The sequence below is a fragment of the Leptonotus elevatus genome, chromosome 7 (genome assembly GCF_054856555.1).
Source record: "Leptonotus elevatus isolate MCC_2025b chromosome 7, RoL_Lele_1.0, whole genome shotgun sequence".
NCBI classification, from domain to species: domain Eukaryota; kingdom Metazoa; phylum Chordata; class Actinopteri; order Syngnathiformes; family Syngnathidae; genus Leptonotus; species Leptonotus elevatus.
This window is the reverse complement of record NC_141245.1, coordinates 1094177-1116759: the sequence shown is the minus strand read 5'-3', so window position 1 is coordinate 1116759 and position 22583 is coordinate 1094177. Positions and strand designations below refer to the sequence as shown.

The following is a 22583-nucleotide window of genomic DNA, read 5'->3' as shown; positions in this document are numbered from 1 at the left end:
ACACTGGGAAATTAAAGGGTCATCTACATTGTGACTTGAGGCTTTGTTTAATTTGTGGATTAAAACTGTTAAGTATTCTCTACACGTCTCAAATAAAATAATAAAACATAAAATATAAAATCCAGCGCAAGATCATTAATGCACAGAATGCTAAATTCCAGATGCTAAAGGAGAATATCAATATAATTTCCATTTGTCCATTTGACAAATTCCATTGTAGATCATGTTTGTTTGTTTTTTTATCTTCTTGATTGGATGGATAGTGTTTGCACTTTTAATCAATAAGTAACAAGACAGCTGTTCAAAAGACAAAAGTTCAAAAGTCAAACTTTACTGAAAACTGTTTCTCTACCGCTATATGCGGGACCTTAGAAACCAATTGTTTATAATCAGTAAGACTGACCTGGTATTTTAAGATATTCAAATCGTAGATCCACAACAATGTTGTATGCTTACCAGCTTTATTTTATTGTTCTAATATAACTTTATCTATCACACTTTAATCATATACAATGCACATGTTTGCATGACTAATGCTGGCAACAGAATATCCTGCAGTTTATATTTTCTTCCAGCGGATGGCACTGTAAGCCAGTATTTGCAGTATTTGCTTTAAGGATGTTGATAGAGAAGTACAAAGAAGGTCAGAAGGAGCTGCATTGTGTCTTTGTAGATCTGGAGAAAGCTCATGACAGGGTGCCCAGAGAGAAACTGTGGTTTTGTATGAGAAAGTCTGGGGTGGCAGAGAAGTATTTTCAAGTGGTGCAGGACATGCATGAGGACTGTAAGACAGTGGTGAGGTGTGCTGTAGGTGTGACAGAGGAGTTCAAAGTGGAGGTCGGACTACATCAGGGATCAGCTCTGAGCCCCTTCTTGTTTGCTATGGTAATGGACAGGATGACAGACGAGGTTAGACGGTAATCTCCATGGACTATGACTATGACTATTTGCTGTTGACATTGTAATCTGTAGTGAGAGCAGGGAACAGGTGGATGAGAAGTTAGAAGCGTTGAGGTTTGCCCTGGAAAGGAGGGGAATGAAGGTTAGCCATAGCAAGACGGATTATCTGTGTGTGAATGAGAGGGATCCAAGTGGAAGAGTGAGGTTACAGGGAGAAGAGACCAAGAAGGTGGAGGAGTTTCAGTATTTAGGATCCAGAGCAATGGAGAGTGTGGAAAATAAGTGAAGAAACGTGTGCAGGCAGGCTGGAACGAGTGGAGTAAAGTGTCAGGTGTGATGTGTGATAGAAGAGTTTCGGCTAAAATGAAAGGAAAGGTTTATAAAACTGTGGTGAGACCAGCAATGTTGTTTGATCTGGAGACAGTGCCACTGAGGAAAAAGACAGGAGTCAGAGCTGGAGGTAGCAGAGATGAAGATGCTGAGGTTCTGTTTGGGACTGACCAGGATGGATAGAATCAGGAATGAGTACATCAGAAGGACAGTACATGTTAGAGGCTTTGGAGATAAAGGCAGAGAGGCCAGACTGAGATGGTTTAGACATGTCCAGAGGAAAGATAGTGAGTATATTGGCAGAATGATGCTGAGTTTCTAATTGCCAGGCTTCCTGATCTAGAGGAAAACTAACGAGGAGGTTTATGGATGTAGTTAAAGAGGACATGAAGGTGTGAGAGCAGAGGTTGCAGAGGACAGGGTTAGATGGAGGCAACTGATTCGCTGTGGTGACCCCTGAAGGGAAAAGCCGAAAGGAAAAGAAGAAGAATGATGGGACTGTAAGCCACTTAACTTAACAAGCAGCAAGAAATAGATAGATGGAAAGGTAGATGATACACTGAACAAAAGCAAAAAACAGTGGTTTTGAGGAGGTTTTGAAATACATTTAAAGCTGATCTAAACAAGAAAAAAACTGAAGATTAAGATGTTTCATGTTGGTTTATGATAAGTAAAAAGGAACGTCTAATTATGCTCCAGGCACTGGCTTAACATCATGCTGAGAGGCCCCGGTGCAAAAAGTTTTTGGGGCCCCTTCTCCCCACAACTTTTTTTCCCCATCGAAATGCTATGTTAATGCTTGCTTTAGTTCAATGCTGAGTTGGTGTATTTTACATTGGGTATATTGTTAAGACTAGGGGTCCTTGCGTGCGCTGATTAACGTCAGGCACATTGTTGAACAGCTAAGGGTATTTACGGAAGTAGTCACGGTAGTTACAACGGCGTGATAATCTTCCTAAATCCACTGTGGTTCGTAGCATTGTACGTCTTTCTTTGCTGCCACTGGCACTGTTGTCTTTCTTTGAGCCCATGGCGAAGAAAATTGTCGTTGAAAAATCTAAATGCACTCGCGAATGTATGGAGAACCTCCGGGAGTATTAACACTCTGACTGGAAATGAGCAGCGCGCCATCTCAAATACCGCAACGTAAGCATTCGGCATCGCTCGGCTTCACTCAGCTACCCGTTCAAGGTACGGTCGGCTTAGCTTGCTTTGCTTGGTTGTTCGAACTCCGAGAATGAGTTCAAACTCCGAGGCATTTTTTACTTAGATTTTTTGGTTGAAGTCCGATTTGTACGAGTTCCGAGACGTTCAAAATCCAAGGTTCCACTGTACTTTGCAATAATAAAAAAAACAAGAGAGTATTTTCAGAATATATGTGTAATTATTTGCACCCCCTCCCCCCAAAAAAGAAAAAGAAACAAAAAGGCAAAATATTTTTTTAAGTCATGAGGCCACAGACATACTGATCTGGCCCACTTGAGATCAAATTTGAGTGAAAGTGGGCCCTCAATTAAAAATAGTTTGACACCCCTGTTTTAAAGGCTTTATGGTAAAAAACAAAACAACTATATAGATAAGTGATCATCAAAGATGAAGGCAGAAGAGAAGATGAAGCACATCAGCAGATCCAGGGAATCACCATGATGATTCTTTGGACAGCTTTAAAAGTAAATACTGACACTAAAGCAGTCAATCATGAGTTATTTTATTTAAAAGACCAATAAAGTCCTAGGACGCCAAATAAATTTTTTCATGCAGAATATATCTCGTGTAACTCTTTCACAGACCTACAACCTCTCGGAGGGCACACGCTATGCCTACTCGAGCTTTCAAAACTTCAGCAGGGTAGGTCTGGGTGTGCATGAGATCTCGTTTGCTAAGATATTCTTCCGCAAACTGAAATGTAATTTTAAGCATTCTGTTACATATTACTTCCAAACAACAAAAACAAAAGTTTATTACAGAGACTCTTAATTAAAATCTTTACCTTTAATACCAAAACCCCACAGCTACTGCCGTCCTGCTGTTTGTTATGGGGGACAGTTTTTGTAGTCCAGGTTTCTCGTTGGACCTCACAGCCCGCCACCCTCAAGAAGTTTCTAATTATTGTTTAAGAAGCATAAGAAGAATGAACATGAGACACACACCGGGTAATGTTGATGATATGGAATTGGAAGGAAAGTGTACTGTCAAGAGTGACACCCAGACTTTTGACTTGGGTGGAATGAGACACGAGAAAAAGTCACTCTAAAAGCATTTTTTAAAAAGACAAGTACAAATAATGTGATTTCCAATGATTACTTTGGTAAAAACGCGATGACAAGGGCTTGTAAAAATTTGATATATGGCGGCTCACTGGTGACGCCCCCTTTTTTTCTGAGCATGGACACACGTGATGTCAGCTGGCCACTTAAGGGCAGGTATAGTTGGCAAAACAACATGTGGACGTGGCGGAGTGCGACATGGATAGTGAGGTTCTTTCTGACTCGACATCAAATGTAGAGTTGGAATTTGACATTGCTGACGACGAGCAGTCTTCAAAAGAAGACATTCCAGCCCTGGAATGTATCCAGCCGTATCGGTTTGAGCCGTATCTAGATGAAGGTGCTGGTGCGACTTCGGACTCTGAAGGTGCCCGTGACCAGCTTCAAGCTGCCGAGGTAGAGGACGACATCGGCAGGCTCCAGAACACAGAATGGTAAATCTTATGAGTGAAATAGCAAACGCTTTGTTGCCAAAATGTAGCTTGGTTTAGTCCATCCATCCATTTTCTTAACCGGTTATCCTCACAACCGGTACACTCAAATGATTATTTATGCATGATTGTTATTTATGCTTTACTTGTTACAGTTAAAAGCTAATTTATATTGGTAGTTGCAAAATATAATTTATTCTCCATTTTAAACTGGAAACCATGGACTAAATGCGGCATATTCACCTTCGTTAAAAGTGAAGCCATCACTGCCCCTTTTACATTGCCACATGCCAACCTCTGTGAGACTCAATTCACATTAATTAATGGAAAAAGGGTACATGGATTTTCGAAATTAAAATGACCTCATACCCATCGGATGCATGACACTTTTTTCTCTCCTGAAATGTTTGTAATATATAATGCAAGTACTAATGAACAAATTCTTCTCTTCTGTAAATTTTATAAATGGCAAAAAAAAAGTTGACTGTGCTTTTCAGGTGTTCCTGTGGTAACTGTGTAGCAATGGCAACAGTGATGGAGAGCATTTGCTGTCACGAACAGCAAAAGGTCAAAGCCAAGTTGTCTGAGTCCCAGCAGCAGATCCGGTGTATCACCCATCACTGGCCGTTTGAAGCGGTGAGCCTCAATGTGGAAGTCCTGCAGATCGCTTATTTTACGTACCAGCAACACCTCCGAGACAATTTTGGAACAGAGTAAGTATGATTACTGGTTTTGCATTTTAAAATAAGATTAATAATTTAATATGGATTTTTTTGTATTTCCAGGTGGAAGAGGTACATGTACAAGTATAATTACCAGTGCATCTTCTACTTAAATGTCCTATTTTCATCATATGACATGAGTGTAGCGTGAACTTTTGATATTTTCCATAAAATTAACTAGAAAGCCAAATATCCCTAAATTTTTACGAGTAGTGTAAGAACAATTCCTGAATGTGAAAATAATTTAAAACATTCACATACCTCATTCACAAATTCTCATAAAACACATACCCATCTGTTAATATCCACTGACATGCTATGTAAATAAAATATGAAGCACAATGCTGCTCTGGTTTTTACAAAGCCTGTATGTGCACCAAGTGAAGAGGAGTGTAGTTCATTGAACATCTTGCTTCTCTTCAGGACTGGATCACCCTTCTGCTCCTAAAGAAGATCTGCCCTTCTGCAATGAGCATTCATAAATCACATATAAACACAAATACATTTTACCAAGACATATAGTAAATGTATTTGAATACACCTTTGCCTACTCACCCTTCATTATGAACTTTTTTGCATATCTTCCTAAACGTAATTTTTTAGATTTAATGTACCCGTCAGGGTATTTCCCCCCAGACATGTCATTCACAATCTCCTGGAACCTCTGCTCCATATTCTTCACCAACTGTAAAACACAACTACACGCACACAGACATTTTTTTGAAAAGCAACTTTCAGACACTTTCATACATACATTACAAAAAGCTAGAAATTTGTATATAGGTAGAATGATAAGTTAAATGGTTTTTAAAAATAATTTTAAAGCATTTTTGAAATTAGACATAACTTTCTCAAAATATACATATTATGGTTCACTACTACTAGCAATTTATAAGGTTAATTTTGGTATGATTTCAAGCAATTGCTTTGTTGCTACAGTGTTAAATTAAGAAATAAAACAAAAACAATGTAGGCAGGAGAACTAGTGTAGTATGTATGGCATTTTTTTTGTTTTCCAAATCCAGTATTGGCGTCCGTTTAACTAACTAAAAATGCCATTAAAACAGGTGGCCCATGTGCTTAAGGCTTATATCATCCACTGTCAAAAAAAGGCACTAAAAAGTACACTTTAAAAATATTACTCACCTCCAGCAACGACAACAGCAACGTCGAAATCAAGAAGGTTGCTAATCTCGATGCGCATTTGACCTGTGATAACACTCGGGGGCGTGGTGGCCGGTGCGCATGCTCAGTAGCGCTGGGTAGCTCAATTCGACGGGGAGCTCATATCGACATAACACTGGCTTCAGCACGCAACACGCTAGCTTACGTGCAGCCAGTCTAAGCGACAGTGTTCTCACAACTTACATTGCTGTTTGTGCCTGAGAATGCATCGCTTGAGTTGTATTCTGTTTTTCTTTCATGTGACACATGCACTTGCATAGTGCATTTCATGTCATATAAATGTTTAGTTTATTTGCTTGCATTGTGAATGCCAGTTATGTTATAGTAAAGTGTAAACTACATTTTACATTGTTTACAAGTTATGCACAGCTCTTTATATTGTCATTTATGTGTATGCTTAATCGAGTTCGACCCTTGTGAGGAATAAGCGGTTTGGAGAGTGGCTGGATGGATATATGGATGGATGGATGGATGGATGTGTATGCTTATGTTATTTGAGTAACGTGCTATAGTTGTCATTTATGTTTCTGTATCATTTCAGTTTTACGAAAACAAAACAAAACAAGAGATTGAAGAAAACAGTAAAACAAGTCAACTTTACTCCAGCCCCTTCATTTCTCTTCAAGCTGGTTCTCTATCTGTCAATGTGTGTTTAGACACACACTGAGGACAGAATAGTGACACAGGTTGTTTTTGGTCAGTGATCAGGTCAATGCATGCTATTGCTTAAATTTTGAGCAATTAACATAACTACATGCATTCAAGTAAAGCATTTACTAAATGTTCACATATGAAATTCAGAAAATGTGTTCATGTCAAAATACTGGGGTTATTTTTAAAGTTATTTTAAAGTGTGCAAGTAATTAACTGATTAGAAAAAGAGGAGTATGAGAGTACTGCATTGGATCAAAAAATATTGAAGTCCTCATAATATTAAGTGTAGATTGATTAACACTAACAGGTGCTCTTCAAATTTGGCAGACAAACAATGTTGATTAGAAAAAAAACTTTTAATTAAGTGATTAATCTTGATTAATCTAAATTCTAAGATGTTCTATTTTAAATGATATTTGCAGTCCCTCAAGGTTTCTCATTTTTCCCCTGATGTTTTTTTTTTTTAGTTTTCCCTTGCCCTCTTGTGCAATGTGGTTTGATCAGGGGATGTTGCTAATATTTGTCAAATGTTGGCATGTGAAGCCTTTTGAGACTCTTGTGATTAAGGGCTATATAAATAAACTTGACTTGACGTGACTTGTGAATAATAATAATCGTTTCACAGCTCTAATTTAAACACTATAACTAGTATTCCACTCCATTCTAATAATTTCAAATTCCACACTATAGGTCTTGCCTGCCATATCATATTTAATGTAGAGCTGTTAGTGAATCAGGACAAGTTCACAACCATTGTGTTGGTTTATAAAACATTTTTCTGTGAACACATGCAGAATTAAATGTTCTTCAGTATTATGATGTGGCAAGTGACTTATTTTTTTGACAGAATATTTTCATCTAGTTTTATGGTACAGCAGAAGACTGCTGCTCTGCTTACCACACTCTCCACATCCTGTATTAGTGAAAACATGATATGGGTCAAGATCCTTAGAATTTCCGTTAAAATTGAAGTTGCTTGTTTTTAGGTTGGGCTTAAGGTGTCCTGGTCTCTAAATGGTTTGTGAAGTATTTATGAAGTATTTATGGCAGTTGCTGAACTAACACCTTTGTTAATGGCCCAGCAGAATACGGATTTACACTTGTTCACACTTTTGTGCTCTCAGAGATGAGGAATCTGTATGTCTGTTAACAGAGGTGATAGAAGATTACTGGTGCTTCACACTGGAGAACTGTCAACAGCCACAAGCTGATAAGAGACACACTGTTGGCGAGAAATTGTCTATACAGGTGATGATATACAATAAGAGAGACAAACAGTTTTTCTAACCTCACTTTGTGTGAATATTTTACATTTTCAGACAGTTACCTTCCTCAATGTTAGTTTTATAAAATATCTTCTGTCACAAGCCCAACTTGTGACATACAGTAGATAGGTGAGGGTTGGAATGTAGATTTCCTTCACAATAATAATAACACTAGTCAAAGAAAATAAATAAATAAAAAATCAGAGTGCCAAAAATATATACATTTTAAATGTTTCTGGGATAAAAGAGACCATTTATATTTCACCATTGGATTACACCCGCTCATTACCTTATATAGCTATTCCCACCAGTTCACTTTCCCTCATTATTTCCCTCTTTGTGTCCTTATTTAGTAGAGCTTGCAGTAGTATAGAACCGTGTGTGATTTTTTGTTTTTCTAGCGTGCTAAACTAAAATTAAGTTGTTTGTACTAAAGTAATCTTGTGGCATTTACACAATGGCAGCTGATCTGAACAAACTTAAAAAGATGCATGCACATTGTTACCTCAATTAAGTTGAGTCAACTTTTCGATTTTTAGAGTGTGTTTACACTAGGGGTGTGCTCAAAAAATCGATACGGCAATACATCGTTCATTACAATACACGTATCGATACGCAGGCGTCAGAATCGATATTGCTTGGTAACTTTAAAGAGGCAGTTAAAGCAAGTTTTTAATTATTTTTTTTAATTTAACCTTTATTTAACCAGGTAAAATGTTTGAGAACTAATTCTCATTTACAAACATGACCTGAACAAGAAGCCCAAAAAGAGCACATACATCACAATACAAATAAAACAACAAAGCACAACCTAATTATAAAAAAGAAGAGAAGGGCACTTATGCTTATATTAACAAGAACAGGTGTCAACTACAATTTCTTGAATTTTGGTTTTAAACAAATAAACTGTCGTCGGAGAGATGAGTCAGATTTTGTTCTGAGGGTGTTCCAATCATTTGCTGCTGCAAATCGAAAGGAATTACGGCCAAATGTAGTAAGTGTTTTGGGAGGGGTAAACTTAACTCTTTGACTGCCATAAACGTTATAAAACGTTTAGCATAAACCTAGGGAAGGGCGCCGAGGACGTTAAAAGACGTCCCCTATGTTTTTTTGTTTTTTTTTCAAAAACGGGTGCAGGAAAGCCTTGGGCAGCTGTGCTGAAAGTATCAGGCAGATCTGATTAGCAAAAGACTCGTTTTGGCCCCTAGAGGGCAGCGATGACTCTCTTTGCACAAGGTTGGATGGGCCGCCCACCGTGGGCGTCAGTAGAAGACGTGAGGCGGAGCTAGAGTGTTGAGGAGACAATGGCTGGTTCAAGCCATTGTGGCTTGACCAAGCAACCGGTTGCAAGCAACTCACGCTTGAGCATTTTTTTCAAAGACGGAAAGCATCAATCAATACTAAAAAGCGCATTGATGTCGACGATGATGATGACTCCGAGCTCTACGCCAAAGTTGGAAGCCTTGACGTGTTTATGAACACGTAGTAAGCCTCACCGGCTAAGCGCGGCTAGCGCGGCTAGCGCTGCTAAGGCCGGAAAACGCGCACAATAGCCGGCCGGGTACTTCTACACAATCGGACATTCGATCGGGCGATGGAGAGTTGGCATCGACCAATGCAGATTGATGATGATGATGATGATGACTCCGAGCTCTACGCCAAAGTTGGAAGCCTTGACGTGTTTATGAACACGTAGTAAGCCTCACCGGCTAAGCGCGGCTAGCGCTGCTAAGGCCGGAAAACGCGCACAATAGCCGGCCGGGTACTTCTACACAATCGGACATTCGATCGGGCGATGGAGAGTTGGCATCGACCAATGCAGATTGATGATGATGATGATGATGACTCCGAGCTCTACGCCAAAGTTGGAAGCCTTGACGTGTTTATGAACACGTAGTAAGCCTCACCGGCTAAGCGCGGCTACCGCTGCTAACGCCGGAGCTGCACAAGCGGACATTCGATCGGACAATGAAGAGTACCCCGAGTCCAATGCATATTCATCGGAGGAGCGGGTACAGTCTGATCACGGAGAAGACACTGTTTCTGGACTACGATGCCACCATGAATGGAGTGGATAAAATGGATCAGAACATCTACCACTCGGTATAGCAACCGAAGGACATGAGGAAGCCACAACGTAACATCACCGTAACGTAACCGTAGCATGATCCTGATATTAGACTTTATGGCAGCACACACTGCAGTATATACTTGCTATTCCCCGGAAAAAACGGCCTGCAAGAAAGTGGAGCTTTTGCAGGCGAAGAGGCAATCTGTTGTGCAAATGCTGTTGCGTCTCCTTGCACGCAGGAGAGTGTTACAAAAAGAAAAACTGTCGTTGAAACATCCACATATTTGTAAATAGCACCACAGTTGCACACATTTGTAAATAGTTTGCCAAATTGTTGTCAAATTGTTACACTGTTGAATGTAAATAAACGTATTTTGCTATCAAAAAACACTTTTTCATTCTTGGTGGTAGTGTTTTATAGAAGCAAAGCACTATTTAGGTGTTTGTGGCATCATTCATGGACAAAAAGAAGTGTCAAATTCACTAGAATGCATGAAATAATATCGTTTCACTAAAAGCTTGATTTCTCCGTATTTTTGGTCCAAAACAGGCGAAATTGAGTCAAACTAACCATTTTCTATTGTTGATTACTAAAGAACGGAATAAGGTAGAAAGATGAAAGATGAAAGTCCAATCTTTCATTTGGTAGTACGTGTGTTTCCATAGTCCAAACAGAACATTTTCTGTGGACCTTGAAAGATCAGTCAAAATGCTTAAATCGGCTGGCACTGACGGCATCCCTTTTCTGAAAACGTCTGGCAGTCAAAGAGTTAATAAACTCACTAGACCTAGTACTATAAGTATTCTGAGCAAGATGAAGAAGTGATGACAGGTAGGATGGTGTCCTACCAAGAAAAGTTTTATAGATAAAGACAAACCATGATGAAGCCACTGTGTTTGAAGAGATGGCCAGCCCACTAATTAGTAAAGATTGCAATGGTGAGTCTGAAATGGGGCATTTGTCACAAATCGGATAGCTGAATAATAAAGGGTGTCCAGTTTTTTAGGAGTGGAGTTTGGTGCTATTCTATAAATAAGGTCTCCATAGTCAAGAATAGGCAACAATGTCATCTTCACTAGCATGCATGAGTGAATGAGGCTTTATTGCAAAAAAGAAAATATAATCTGGCTTTAGCCTTATCTTGCAGGTTATTGATGTGTGTGGCAAATGACAGTGATGAATCCAACCAGATACCTAAATATTTATAAAAAGTGAAAAATTCCAAATTTGACCCGTCAGCACAAGTAATAGTAGAATGACTGATTACTTGCTTACGGCTGAATGAAATACTAATACTTAGTCTTACCAGTGCTGAGGCGAAGATGGAGCTTATTTAAGGCCTGCTCCACAGAGGTAAGGCTAAAATGGAGACAGGACGCTGCAATTTCGAATGACGGTCCAACCGAATACAGGATTGTGTCATCAGCATAGAGATGAATCCGGGAATTCCTAACAGTTATGTCATTGATGTAGATGGAGACAAGGGTTGGACCCAGAATGGAGCCTTGTGGCACACGTTTAGAGACTGGCAATGGCTCAGAAATAAAATTTTCAGCCTTCACCTGTTGGACTCGGTCAGAAGGTAGCTGGACTTGTACTTAACAGGCAGTCTTTGAAGTCAAATGCCTTCAATTAGTCCACGTGTCGCGCAGCGGAGACGACTGGGACATGAGTACCTTGGGTGTTTAGGTTGCTTTGTATCCTACTTATTTAAAAAAAAAAAAAAAAAAAACTACGTGTGAAGTCCGTTTTAAAAATAGCCCATCAGTGATTGGATACTGTGTCTTGCTAAGAAAAATTACAACAGAGGAATAATATCAACATTTATTTACTTATAAACCTAACATGGTACATGTTTCTAAATATACAAATTTTTCTATATTTTGTTTAAAAACAAAATAGAATGTTGCATGAAAAAAATGCTGTTATTATTTCCCCCAAATATTTCAAATAAGTACATTTTCGAGCTGGAATTTTAATACTTTGATATTTTTACTCATATCGGCTTATGCCTATTCATAAATTTTCCTGCTCTACGTCCATAACTGTGTGACACAAAAACACCGGCAGGCAGTCTCTAGAGTCGTGTACATCACTCCTTGAACGACCCTTATTTACGCTCCAATCAGAGGTGGTTAGAGTAGCCAAAAATTGTACTCAAGTAAAAGTAAAAAGTAGTCATAAAAAAATAACTCAAGTACAAGTAAAAAAGTATTCGCTGAAAAGAATACTCAAGTACTGATTAACTGCTTGAACATGAAGCCTGATGTATTTTTAAAAAACAATGACATCAGACATTGCTTCATTTTGACATATAGAATAGTCTTTAAAAAAAAAATCTATGTTTTATTGTCTTAGAACATAAGAAAATATAAATGTGTACAACACTTTACATACATTGGCCAGCACGTGTGTGCACTCTACCAGTGATGTTTTGACTGTCTAGCTGTCACATCTATCAAATCTACCCTGTAGCTACTCACTTCTACTCGGTCGCCAGTTATCCGGCAGGTTCTCCTCTCCCCCTGCCCCGTTTTCCTCCCGCACTGGTGCTCCTCTCCTCTTCGCTCCATCTCTCCGTGACTTGTGTTCTAACTTCTGCCATGGTGCTAAAGCAGGCATGCGCAGTGAGCAGTGTCCTCTTTTTTTCTTTTTTTGCTTGTTTCAGAGCTTAACAACTCACTTACAAGTTAATTGTTTGATTGGCGCTAATAAGCGAGGATGACTTCTTCACACATCTACTCCAGTAAAAGTAAATAAGTATTGTGTGATAAAACTACTCTTAGAAGTAATTTTTTTTCAAAAAGTTACTCAAGTAAATGTAACGGAGTACCTCTGGCTACAATTATTATAAGAGATTAAAACAGACACATTCTGCAAAAAGATTGAGACAAACACTCATATCCTGCACATATGAGCAGCCGGGAAGTGCACGACAACCTAAAGCATTTCATTTTAATTCAGAAAATTCAAATTTTCCTTGTCACATGGCAATTTGCATAATAGGAATTATACCCTGCTGAAAACATCCTTATTTTTGATCCTATTAGTTCTTATATAACCTGCTTGTCCAGTGTTAATCTACCACTGTCAGACTTTAAAAGAGCAACCATTCCCTCAAATAAGTTCAAAAACATAAAATGGTTAAAGCAGTGATAAAGTGATAATGCCGCCTTTCCTGTAATTTAATGCAGTAAAAATAACTGGTGGGTCTTTTTGCACTTTTAACAATGTGCTACTATACCACCAGACATAAGAAAGAGTGATGCTGACCACTGAATTAATACCCCAAAATCACATACAAATGAAGACCAAATGTTTTGGCTAGTCAAATCCTTTGGCGCCCATTAAATTGAGTTTTTCATTTGATTGTGTGTCTTATAAATAATTTGGAAAGACTCGCCCTCCTAGCCGCCACCAACGACTCTGAGCTCGGTTGTTACTGAATGCACATATATCACAGCATTTCATGTGCTTATACTTTTCTTTTCTTTTGTTTGTGGGTCCCAAGTGTTAACATTTGTTTTACAAGCTCGTTTCATTAAGCCACCAGTCACTGCAGGGGAAAGCCATTGATCATCACAAAGAGTTTCGCAATGGGCGGGGGTTGCTGCCTGGGCAGGAGTTGCTGCCTGTGTTGTTCAATTTAATAACCTTCACATGCCACACCGCAAGGGGGCAGTGCTACTTATTTTATGCCAAGTGGGCTCTGGAGAGAGAGCGGTTGTTAGACTGTTGGTGTAACGGTTGTGGGAGCGAAGTGGAGTGAAATAAAGTGGCCTGAACTTGAAACAAAAGTGGAGTTCTTATTCCATCTAACATTGGTAGCAGAGGATGGTTAGCAACTACAGAGTTCCACCACCATTTGAAGAAGGAAAACCCTACGAAAGCTGGAAAAATTAGGTTGGAATTTGGACAAGAGTTACGGACTTGGAGAAGAAAAAGCAAGCCCTCGCGGTGGCGAGAAACAGCGATGGAAATTCCAGTAGACGCACTAAATGATGACACGGGAATGAACACTATTTGCGAAACTTGATGGGTTGTTCCTAAAAGAAGAAAAGGACAGAATATATGATGCTTACTCCAATTTTGACCGGATTATGAAAGATGTGAATATGTCCATGGCTATATAATTGAGTTTGAACAATGATATTCACAAATGCGAAAATACAGCATGGAGTTACCCGATGCTGTTTTAGCTTTTAAGCTGTTGGACACAGCGTGTTTGGAAATGACAGACAGGCAGCTAGCTTTAACAGCATGCAGTGACTTAACATTTGCTAACATGAAGTCTGCGCTGAAGAGGATATTTGGCGGAAATGCGAGTGCTGTAACGGAAGGTATCAGCCAGCAAACAGTATATGCTACGGAGCAGCAACAGAAAAAAAACAAAGCCTGGCAAAGGTCCCCTCGACAGAAAACTCCACAAAAAGGTCTTCTGAGATAGTCAAACATTTTATTCACGACTGGATCAGTGTGCACGGCCCACCTAAAAAACTGTTTAGTGATAATGGTGGGGAGTTCAACAATGAAGAAGTGAGAGACATGGCTGATAATTTTAACATGGAAGTAAAAACATCAGCTGCCTACAGTCCCTGGAGTAACGGGCTGTTAGAACGACACAATCAGACCCTAACTGAGATCATAATGAAAGTGAAAACAAGCACTGGATGCAACTGGAGCACTGCTATGGACTGGGCTTTGATGGCAAAGAACTGCATGCAAAGTGTTCATGGCTACAGTCCACATCAGATGGTATTTGGACAGAATCCCAATCTACCTTCTGTGTTAATTGACCAAGCACCTGCTCTAGAAGGTACCACAAAAAGTGAAGGGGTCGCCAAGCATATTTCAGCTCTGCACACAGCAAGAAAGGCTTTTACTGAAGCAGAATGTTCGGAGAGAATACGAAGAGCACTAAAGAAACAGGTGCAACACACAAATGAGAAGTTTGAACTCTGTGACAAGGTTTACTACAAAAGAGTGGACTGTCCTGAATGGAAAGGGCCAGGAGTGGTCATTGGACAGGATGGTGCAGTTGTTTTTGTCAGACATGGAGGCACTTGTGTTCGAGTTCATCAACTCAGACTGAAGAAAGTTACTCAGGAATATGATAACGACTCTCAGATTACCTGTGATCAAGAAAACAACAACAAGCAACAGTGTGCTGTTGATATGACAGATGAAAAAGAGACACATGCTGAACGCAGTGAGAATGATCTATTGCCCGCTATGGAAAACCAGAGGGCTGAAGGACAAGAGCATGGAAGTAGTGTCAATTTAAAGGCTGGTGAGATTGTAACGTTCAAAAATACAGAAAATGGCATTCAACAAACGGCAAAAGTTTTGGGACATGCTGGAAAAGTGACAGGAAAATATAAAAACTGGTACAATTTGGAGCTGCTTGAGCCTGCTCGAATGGCTGGCACCAACAAATCTGCAGATGTGTCACAGTTGGAGGATCTTCAAATCCAGGTGCATCGTGATGCCTCAGTAAATCCCTGTGAGGACATGCTTGTGACAAAAGATGTCTCATTTGATGAAGCTAAGTCAAGTGAAATACAAAACTGGAAACAAAATGATGTGTTTGGAGAAGTTGAGGACAAGGGACAAAAGCGCATATCCACACGATGGGTATGCACTCTGAAAGAGACAGTGACTGGATTAGTACCAAAAGCACGGCTTGTTGCAAGAGGATGGCTCAGGTGGTACACTGGCTGTCCCCCAACCTGAAGGTTGTGGGTTTGTACTTCACCCTTTAAGTAGCCTTTTTTTTTTTTTTTAATAAACTGGTAAAATGTTATTAAATTTTTCCAAAATATGTTTTCCTTACAAAAACAGATAAATTCTCATGACAATGAAAATGTCCAGGGTATCTAAATAATTGTCCCACATTCAGACTGCTCTCGACTGTAATTTGGCTAGCTATGACATAGCATACACACAGCACAGCAAATGACAAATACCATCTTAATGCAATAGTACATGAAAACTAGTGCTGGGCATAGATTATTATTTTTTTTTTTATCTAGATTAATATCACTCCAATTCTGGAGTTAATCTAGATTAATCTAGATTAAAATGCTTCATTTGAATTTTGACGAAAGCAGCATGTATTCATGAAATAATTAAACTGGCTGATGAAAAACAAATCTTTTATTTTGTAAAAGATCAATTAAGTAAGAATATGCGGTACATATAGACTTAATTAACAATATCAATCAAATCAGTTTGACAAGGCGCAAGACTATGAAACCAGTGCAGGGCTTGGACTGACACACACACACAGCTCAGGGCTCAGGCAACGACCAATCACAGCCCACCAATTTTCTGAAGCTGAGCTGTGATTGGTTGTTACCTTGAGAACTGAGCAACTGTGATATATTTTTCACTCGACAACAAGTGTCAAAATGGCCGCCTTCTGATATTGATGGATTTTGCTGGTTAACTCACATTCCACTAACGCAATACTAACCAAATACCGTATTTAGACTAGTGGGGCTGCATAGAACATACTATTGTCAATCTTTTTTTTTTTTGGTTGACTTCCACTTTAATCAATAATGAAAAAACTTCATTTAATTAAACGCAAACTCTCAGTCATCTGACCTCAGAGACGTGCGGACGAGCCCGTAAACTATGCGCATATTTGGATTTCCTGCACGGATCATGCGTGTGTCGCCTGCAGCGTCCCCTCACCCGCCAGTGCTTGTGTGTCAAACAACAGTAAAACACCCTTGGTCGCTATATTCAAAGTAAAAATGAGGTGGAAATGGTGTGGTTTCATGTTTGGAGATTTAATTGGAGTGGAAATAAAGGAATGAATGTGGAAATGTGTGTGTTACCGTGCACAATGCCCGCTCGCTTCGTATGGACGGAGCCATTGCGTCACAGTCCCACAGACCGATATGACATCGTCCCATATTGTTTTTATTTCACCAATCATCATGTGAATGTACTGTACGTGTATCTGTTGTTTTTTATTCGCAGTGCCCGCTTGCGTGCCCCAAAAAAGTACATTCTTTCACTTTTTAAATGTTTTTAAAATGTATTATTCATTTGGCAGCCTCTCTCTCTCTCTCTCTCTCTCTCTCTCTCTCTCTCTCTCTCTCTCTCTCTCTCTCTCTCTCTCTCTCTCTCTCTCTCTCTCTCTCTATATATATATATATATATATATATATATATATATATATATATATATATATATATATATACACACACACACCTTGCAAAAGTATTCACCCCCTTGAGTTTTTCAACATTTTGGCACGGTACGACCACACATAAATATATTAAATAAAACATTTTGTGAAAGTTAAGCACAAAGTAACACACAATCGTGAACTTAACTCTTTGACCGCCATAAACGTTATATAACGTTTAGTAAAAACCTACGGAGGGGCGCCGAGGACGTTAAAAGACGTTCACTATGTTTTTTTGTTTTTGTTTTGGAAACGGGTGGAGGAAAGCCTTGGGCAGCTGTGCTGAAAGTATCAAGCAGATCTAGTTAGTAAAATGACTCGTTTTGGCCCCTAGATGGCAGCGATGACTCTCTTTGGACAAGATTGGGTGGGCCGCCCACCGTGGGCGTCAGTAGAAGACGTGAGGCGGAGCTAAAGTGTTGAGGGGACAATGGCTGATGATGCAACAATGGCTGATGAAGCAACAATGGCGACCGGTTGCAAGCAGCTCACGCTTGAGCATTTTTTTCAAAGACGGAAAGCATCGATCAATACTAAAAAGCGCATTGATGTCGACGATGATGATGACTCCGAGCTTGACGCCAAAGTTGGAAGCCTTGACGCGACCGTTATGATCATGTAGTAAGCCTCACCGGCTAGCGCTGCTAACGCCGGAAAACGCGCAGCACAACCGACCGGGTACTTCTGCACAAGCGGACATTCAATCGGGCGATGGATGCATATTCATCGGAGGAGCGGGTATAGTCTGATCACGGAGAAGACACTGGTTCTAGACTACGATGCCACCATGAATGGAGTGGATAAGATGGATCAGAACATCTCTTACCACGCGGTATGGCAACTGAAGGACATGAGGAAGCCAGACGTAACACAACCGTAACGTAACCGTAGCATGATCCTGATATTAGACTTGATGGCAACACACACTGCAGTCAATGTTCCCTCTAATTTTTCATGTATCTGGGCATACACACAAGCTCCCTGAGCAAACTGAGGACTACTGTGAGCAACATCAGATATGCACGCTTTATTTTTAAATAAGTAATTTGGTCCACTTAAAAAAAAGACAAAAATCTGAAAAATGGGATGTGTAAATGTTATACATTATGTGAGAGTCCTGCTTTGGCCATGGGAAGAGTCCTGCTTTGGCCTGGCTGAGGGTCCTGTTCTGGAAGATATGAGACATATACACCTTTCAGACATAACATTTTGCTCACATTAAAACATTCACATTTTGCACAATGACTTGTGCTGTAGCTTGTGATGCAGTGCAAATTCCTGTAACACTTTGTCTGTAAAATATCTAATTACACAGTTTTTCTTGGCATTTCTACTACCCATAAATGGTCTAATAGTAACAACATTTAATGATTAATATCCATAAAGACAAAATCTTAATAACCGTCACTAGAATATGCACAAATCTTGACTTAAATTTTACCTTATTTTTCACGTCTGTCCTTCTCACTTCTCCAATGGTTGTACACTTTGTCCAGGTTGATGACAGCATTGATGCATTCCTTTTGATGGCAAGTAAAATATTGTCAATGAGAACTTTAACTTGTTCAGGGTCCGATTTTGTTTTGTGTGACAGCTCGTTCCTTTTCTCTCGGTCTTTTGCGCTCTCCCGCAATAATGTACCAATCCACTGTCCCATCTTGAGTCTTCGTACAGTTTCGACAGCTTTTAAATGACTTTTATACTGAACGTGACGCTTGAGATAGTCCAGCTTCCATTCAATCCACATTTTTCCCTCTGAAAACTCACTTGCTACTTTGGCATCGCTGCATGTTTTGCAGAGTAGACCTTTCTCACTTGAAAAAGAAAAAATCTCACCCAATTTCACCGCTTTTTCTTCAATTTGCACATACTCCGACAACCATTCCATCTTAAAAGAACTGCATTTCTTTTTTACTGTGGCTTGGTAAGTGGATGTGTCGCTGCCTGTTCGTTTCGCCATGATGCGGGGTTTGTATTAGCATCTATTAACCTGCTAGCTAACCTGCACGGCGCATATAGGCAGGGCCCAGACGCAAGCACCGTCAATGCCATGATTGGCTATTTGGCTTCGTACCGTAAGTGAACCGTATCGTATCATTGGCTGGACACCTGTCACTCACTGAGTGAGAAACAAAAAAACAATATTATTGGGCGAATTAATTAGATTAGATTAAGTCTAATATTAGATATTAATTAATACGTTATGTTGATGTTGTTTATGCGCTGGATAGATTTTCTTGTGCGCTGAGAATGTGCGGGCAGTGCGCGATTGCGCACGCGTGCAGCTTAGAGGGAACATTGACTGCAGTATATACTTGCTATTCCCCGGAAAAAACGGCCGGCAAGAAAGTGTAGCTTCTGCACGCGAAGAGGCAATCGCAGTGAAACTAATCTGTTGTGCAAATCCTGTTGCGTCTCCTTGCACGCAGGGGAGTGTTATGCAAAAAGAAAAACTGTCGTTGAAACATCCACATAATTGTAAATAGTACCACAGTTGCACACATTTGTAAATAGTTTGCCAAATTGTTGTCAAATTGTTACACTGTTGAATGTAAATAAACGTATTTTGCTATCAAAAAACACTTTTTCATTCTTGGTGGTAGTGTTTTATAGAAGTAAAGCACTATTTAGGTGTTTGTGGCATCATTCATGGACAAAAAGAAGTGTAAAATTCACTAGAGTGCATGAAATAATATCGTTTCACTAAAAGCTTGATTTCTCCGTATTTTGGTCCAAAACAAGCGCATTTGGGTGAAACTAACCATTTTCTATTGTTGATTACTAAAGAACGGAATAAGGTAGAAACAAATCGGCTGGCACTGACAGCATCCCTTTTCTGAAAACGTCTGGCAGTCAAAGAGTTAAACAAAGTGTGTATCTTATTTCAAACTTGTTTTATAACTAAAAAAACAGAAAAAGTCAAGGTTGGATGACGTTTAGAAACAGACATTCAAGCTCACATTCACAATTGTGATAAATTTAGTCTAAGTAATTTCTGAACCGTGATGGGGTTGGTTTGGGGTCAATTAATGCAGTAGTAAAGGTATTTTTGGGACAACAAAACCATACGCTTATGCATTATTTTATGCATTGAAATATATAAAGCTACATAGCTTGTTTAGTGTAAATACTGATCTTATCTTTCAGATGGCAGGGGAGGCCCAGGAGCTGTTCTCAGTGCGTCATGGCCCAGTGAAAACAGCTCGTATTTTACCATTTCCACATATCAGTAAGTATTTTTATTATTACCTTGTCTCAAGATTGACATAACCAATTCTGAAGCACATTATATCGTCACCGTCAGGCGGAATCCTCATGGAGTATATGCCACAGAGGAGGTGGGATTTCCGGCCTTCATGTTATTGTTGTGACATATAGGAATGAACTTATAACATGACAACAGATCAATGTCATGATCAGTGATCAATGATCAGTCAACGTGAATGAGACATTTAGATAGCAGCGCAGAACGAGAACTGCTGTGTCCATTTATGTCAGGATCGTGTAAAATTCAATAGCGTCGTGTTTTTTTTTCTTTTTACCTCACAAATTATATCCCTGAAAATATGCAAAGCATTTCTGTATACCAAACAGGAGTACTTTGAATTTGGTGATAACCCACATAAACTGTTAGCGCATCAAATTACAAAAATGGACAATGATAGAACAATATATAGAATAAAGGCCAGTGACAATATAATATTTACAAAACCAAGGGACATAAATAATAGATTTTTGAATTTTGCTCTGATCTATATACTTCCAATTCCACCTCAGACTCTGAAGGTATTGCTAAGTTCTTGGATGGATGTGAGCTTTCCCAAGTTGAATGCAGAACAACATGACTCATTAGATTCAGAACTAACATGTGCAGAGATTCATACAGCTATCGCTTCATTGAAGAGTAATAAGACACCGGGATAGAATTCCGGAAGAATTGTATAAATCATATAGTGAACAGCTATCCCCTTATTTATTAAGAATGTTTAAGCATGCACAGGTAACAGGTGCTCTACCACCAACCCTGAATGAAGCAGTAATTACGGTAATCCATGAAAAATGGAAAGATCCAGAGGAGGCAAGCGCTTATCGTCCCATTTCACTTTTGAATGTTGATGTGAAAATATTTGCCAAAATATTAGCTAACAGATTGAGTCCAATGCTAGACAGGCTAGTTCACCCAGACCAAACAGGGTTCATACCTAATAGAAGCTCCACTTTTAATCTCAAGACGCCTTTTTATTCAAATTCACCAAGCTCCTCCGCGCTCTTAATCAGCCTTGTTTTCATCTGCTCTGGCGAAAGCCCCTTTGTTTTGATGAAGCTTGTCGCTCCTCTTAACTCACTGCACTAGTTTTGCACAATACACTTTGTTTATAGACACTTAGGGCACATAACATACTTCGCCCTACAACTCCCCTCCAATTTTAATGCACCACACAACTGGGGGGGGGGGCATCGGTTGGGGCAGACCGCAGTATTAAGCAGTGCAGCTGTCCCCCATCCGTGCCCCCGCCGCGCCACCCCCTATTTTTTTAATGCACCACATACACTCACTGACATGTCTGGGAGGGGGTTAGGCTTGGTTGAGGGGGGTGGGGGGTGGGGGGGTGTCTGGGGGATTGGGGGATTGGAAGCCTGGGGGCGGCTGGGGCTGGGTGGTGGTGGATGGCGGGGGGGCGGGGGGGGAGCGGAGGCTGTGGGCCGGTGGGGTGCCTAGCGGGCCTGCCGTGCCCCGTCCTGCTGTGTTGGGTGGGGGACTCGGGCCGTGTTGCGGTGGGGGGCGCTCCTGGCTCCTGGGTTTGCTCTCCGGCCGGTGGCCCCTGCAGGGCCCGGGGGTTGTCCCTTGGCGCTGCCGTGGCCTGGGGGCCCTGATGTGTTGTGCTTGCTCTGTCCTGGCCGGGGTCGACGTTTCCCCTCTTTGGTGGAGGTTTTCATGCATGCCAGATCCACCACACCAGCATCTATCGAAATTCAAACATTATCTGCTTCTTCCTCTGGTCGTTGAATCGGTGGAGGCTGATGTCTGTGGATCTCACCCTGCTTCATCTATCCTTCCTTCCTTTCCTCATTCTTCCTTTGGTCTCTTGAGGTCTCCCTAATTTGTTGGAATTTAGATGTTTCTGGGGTTGGTGAAAGACTCTGGTTGGTAACCCGGTGGGTAGTAGGTAATGTCTGGTCGGTGCTGGATTTCACTTTCCTTTCTTTTCTCTGATTCTTCCTCGGGTCTCCTGACAACCTCACGACTCTAGCTGGATTCTGAAGTATTCGGTTTAGGTGAACGGTATGGGATTTTTAAATAGGTTTTAGGTGAACTAATGCGTACACTCACACGCACGCACGCACGCACGCACGCACGCACGCACACACACACACACACACACGCACATTCTCACTCACATACAAAATAAAATAAAATTAAAAAAAGAGCAATGATGATGACATGTCAAATCGGTAAAATTACCGAATGAACAATACTGAGCTCTTGAAAAATAAATAAAATAAAGTAAAAGCAAGAGATGCCTTTATCTCCTCAGCCTCCTCCCCTTAACAAC

At 40.2% G+C, this 22583-nt stretch overlaps 1 protein-coding gene and 1 long non-coding RNA gene across 9 annotated transcripts in view; one reads left to right on the top strand and one right to left on the bottom strand.

Annotated features, from left to right (window-relative positions):
- bcas3 (BCAS3 microtubule associated cell migration factor) overlaps positions 1–22583 on the top strand; it is a 419103-nt gene that overhangs the window by 16601 nt on the left and 379919 nt on the right. For 6 of the 8 annotated variants that reach the window (XM_086081198.1, XM_086081200.1, XM_086081202.1 and 3 more), the window contains exon 6: positions 20176–20257. In XM_086081198.1, the coding sequence (XP_085937324.1) occupies positions 20176–20257 (82 nt within the window). Of the gene's footprint in view, positions 1–12; positions 3932–4425; positions 4642–7642; positions 7738–20175; positions 20258–22583 lie in introns of those variants that run through there. The other 2 variants (XM_086081203.1, XM_086081204.1) reach the window with 2 other exon arrangements.
- On the bottom strand, positions 4659–5853 carry LOC147170343 (uncharacterized). The gene is made up of 3 exons (XR_015095625.1): positions 5797–5853; positions 5206–5348; positions 4659–5113 (listed from the first exon to the last, which is right to left on the bottom strand). It is a non-coding gene; the product is annotated as an uncharacterized LOC147170343 (long non-coding RNA).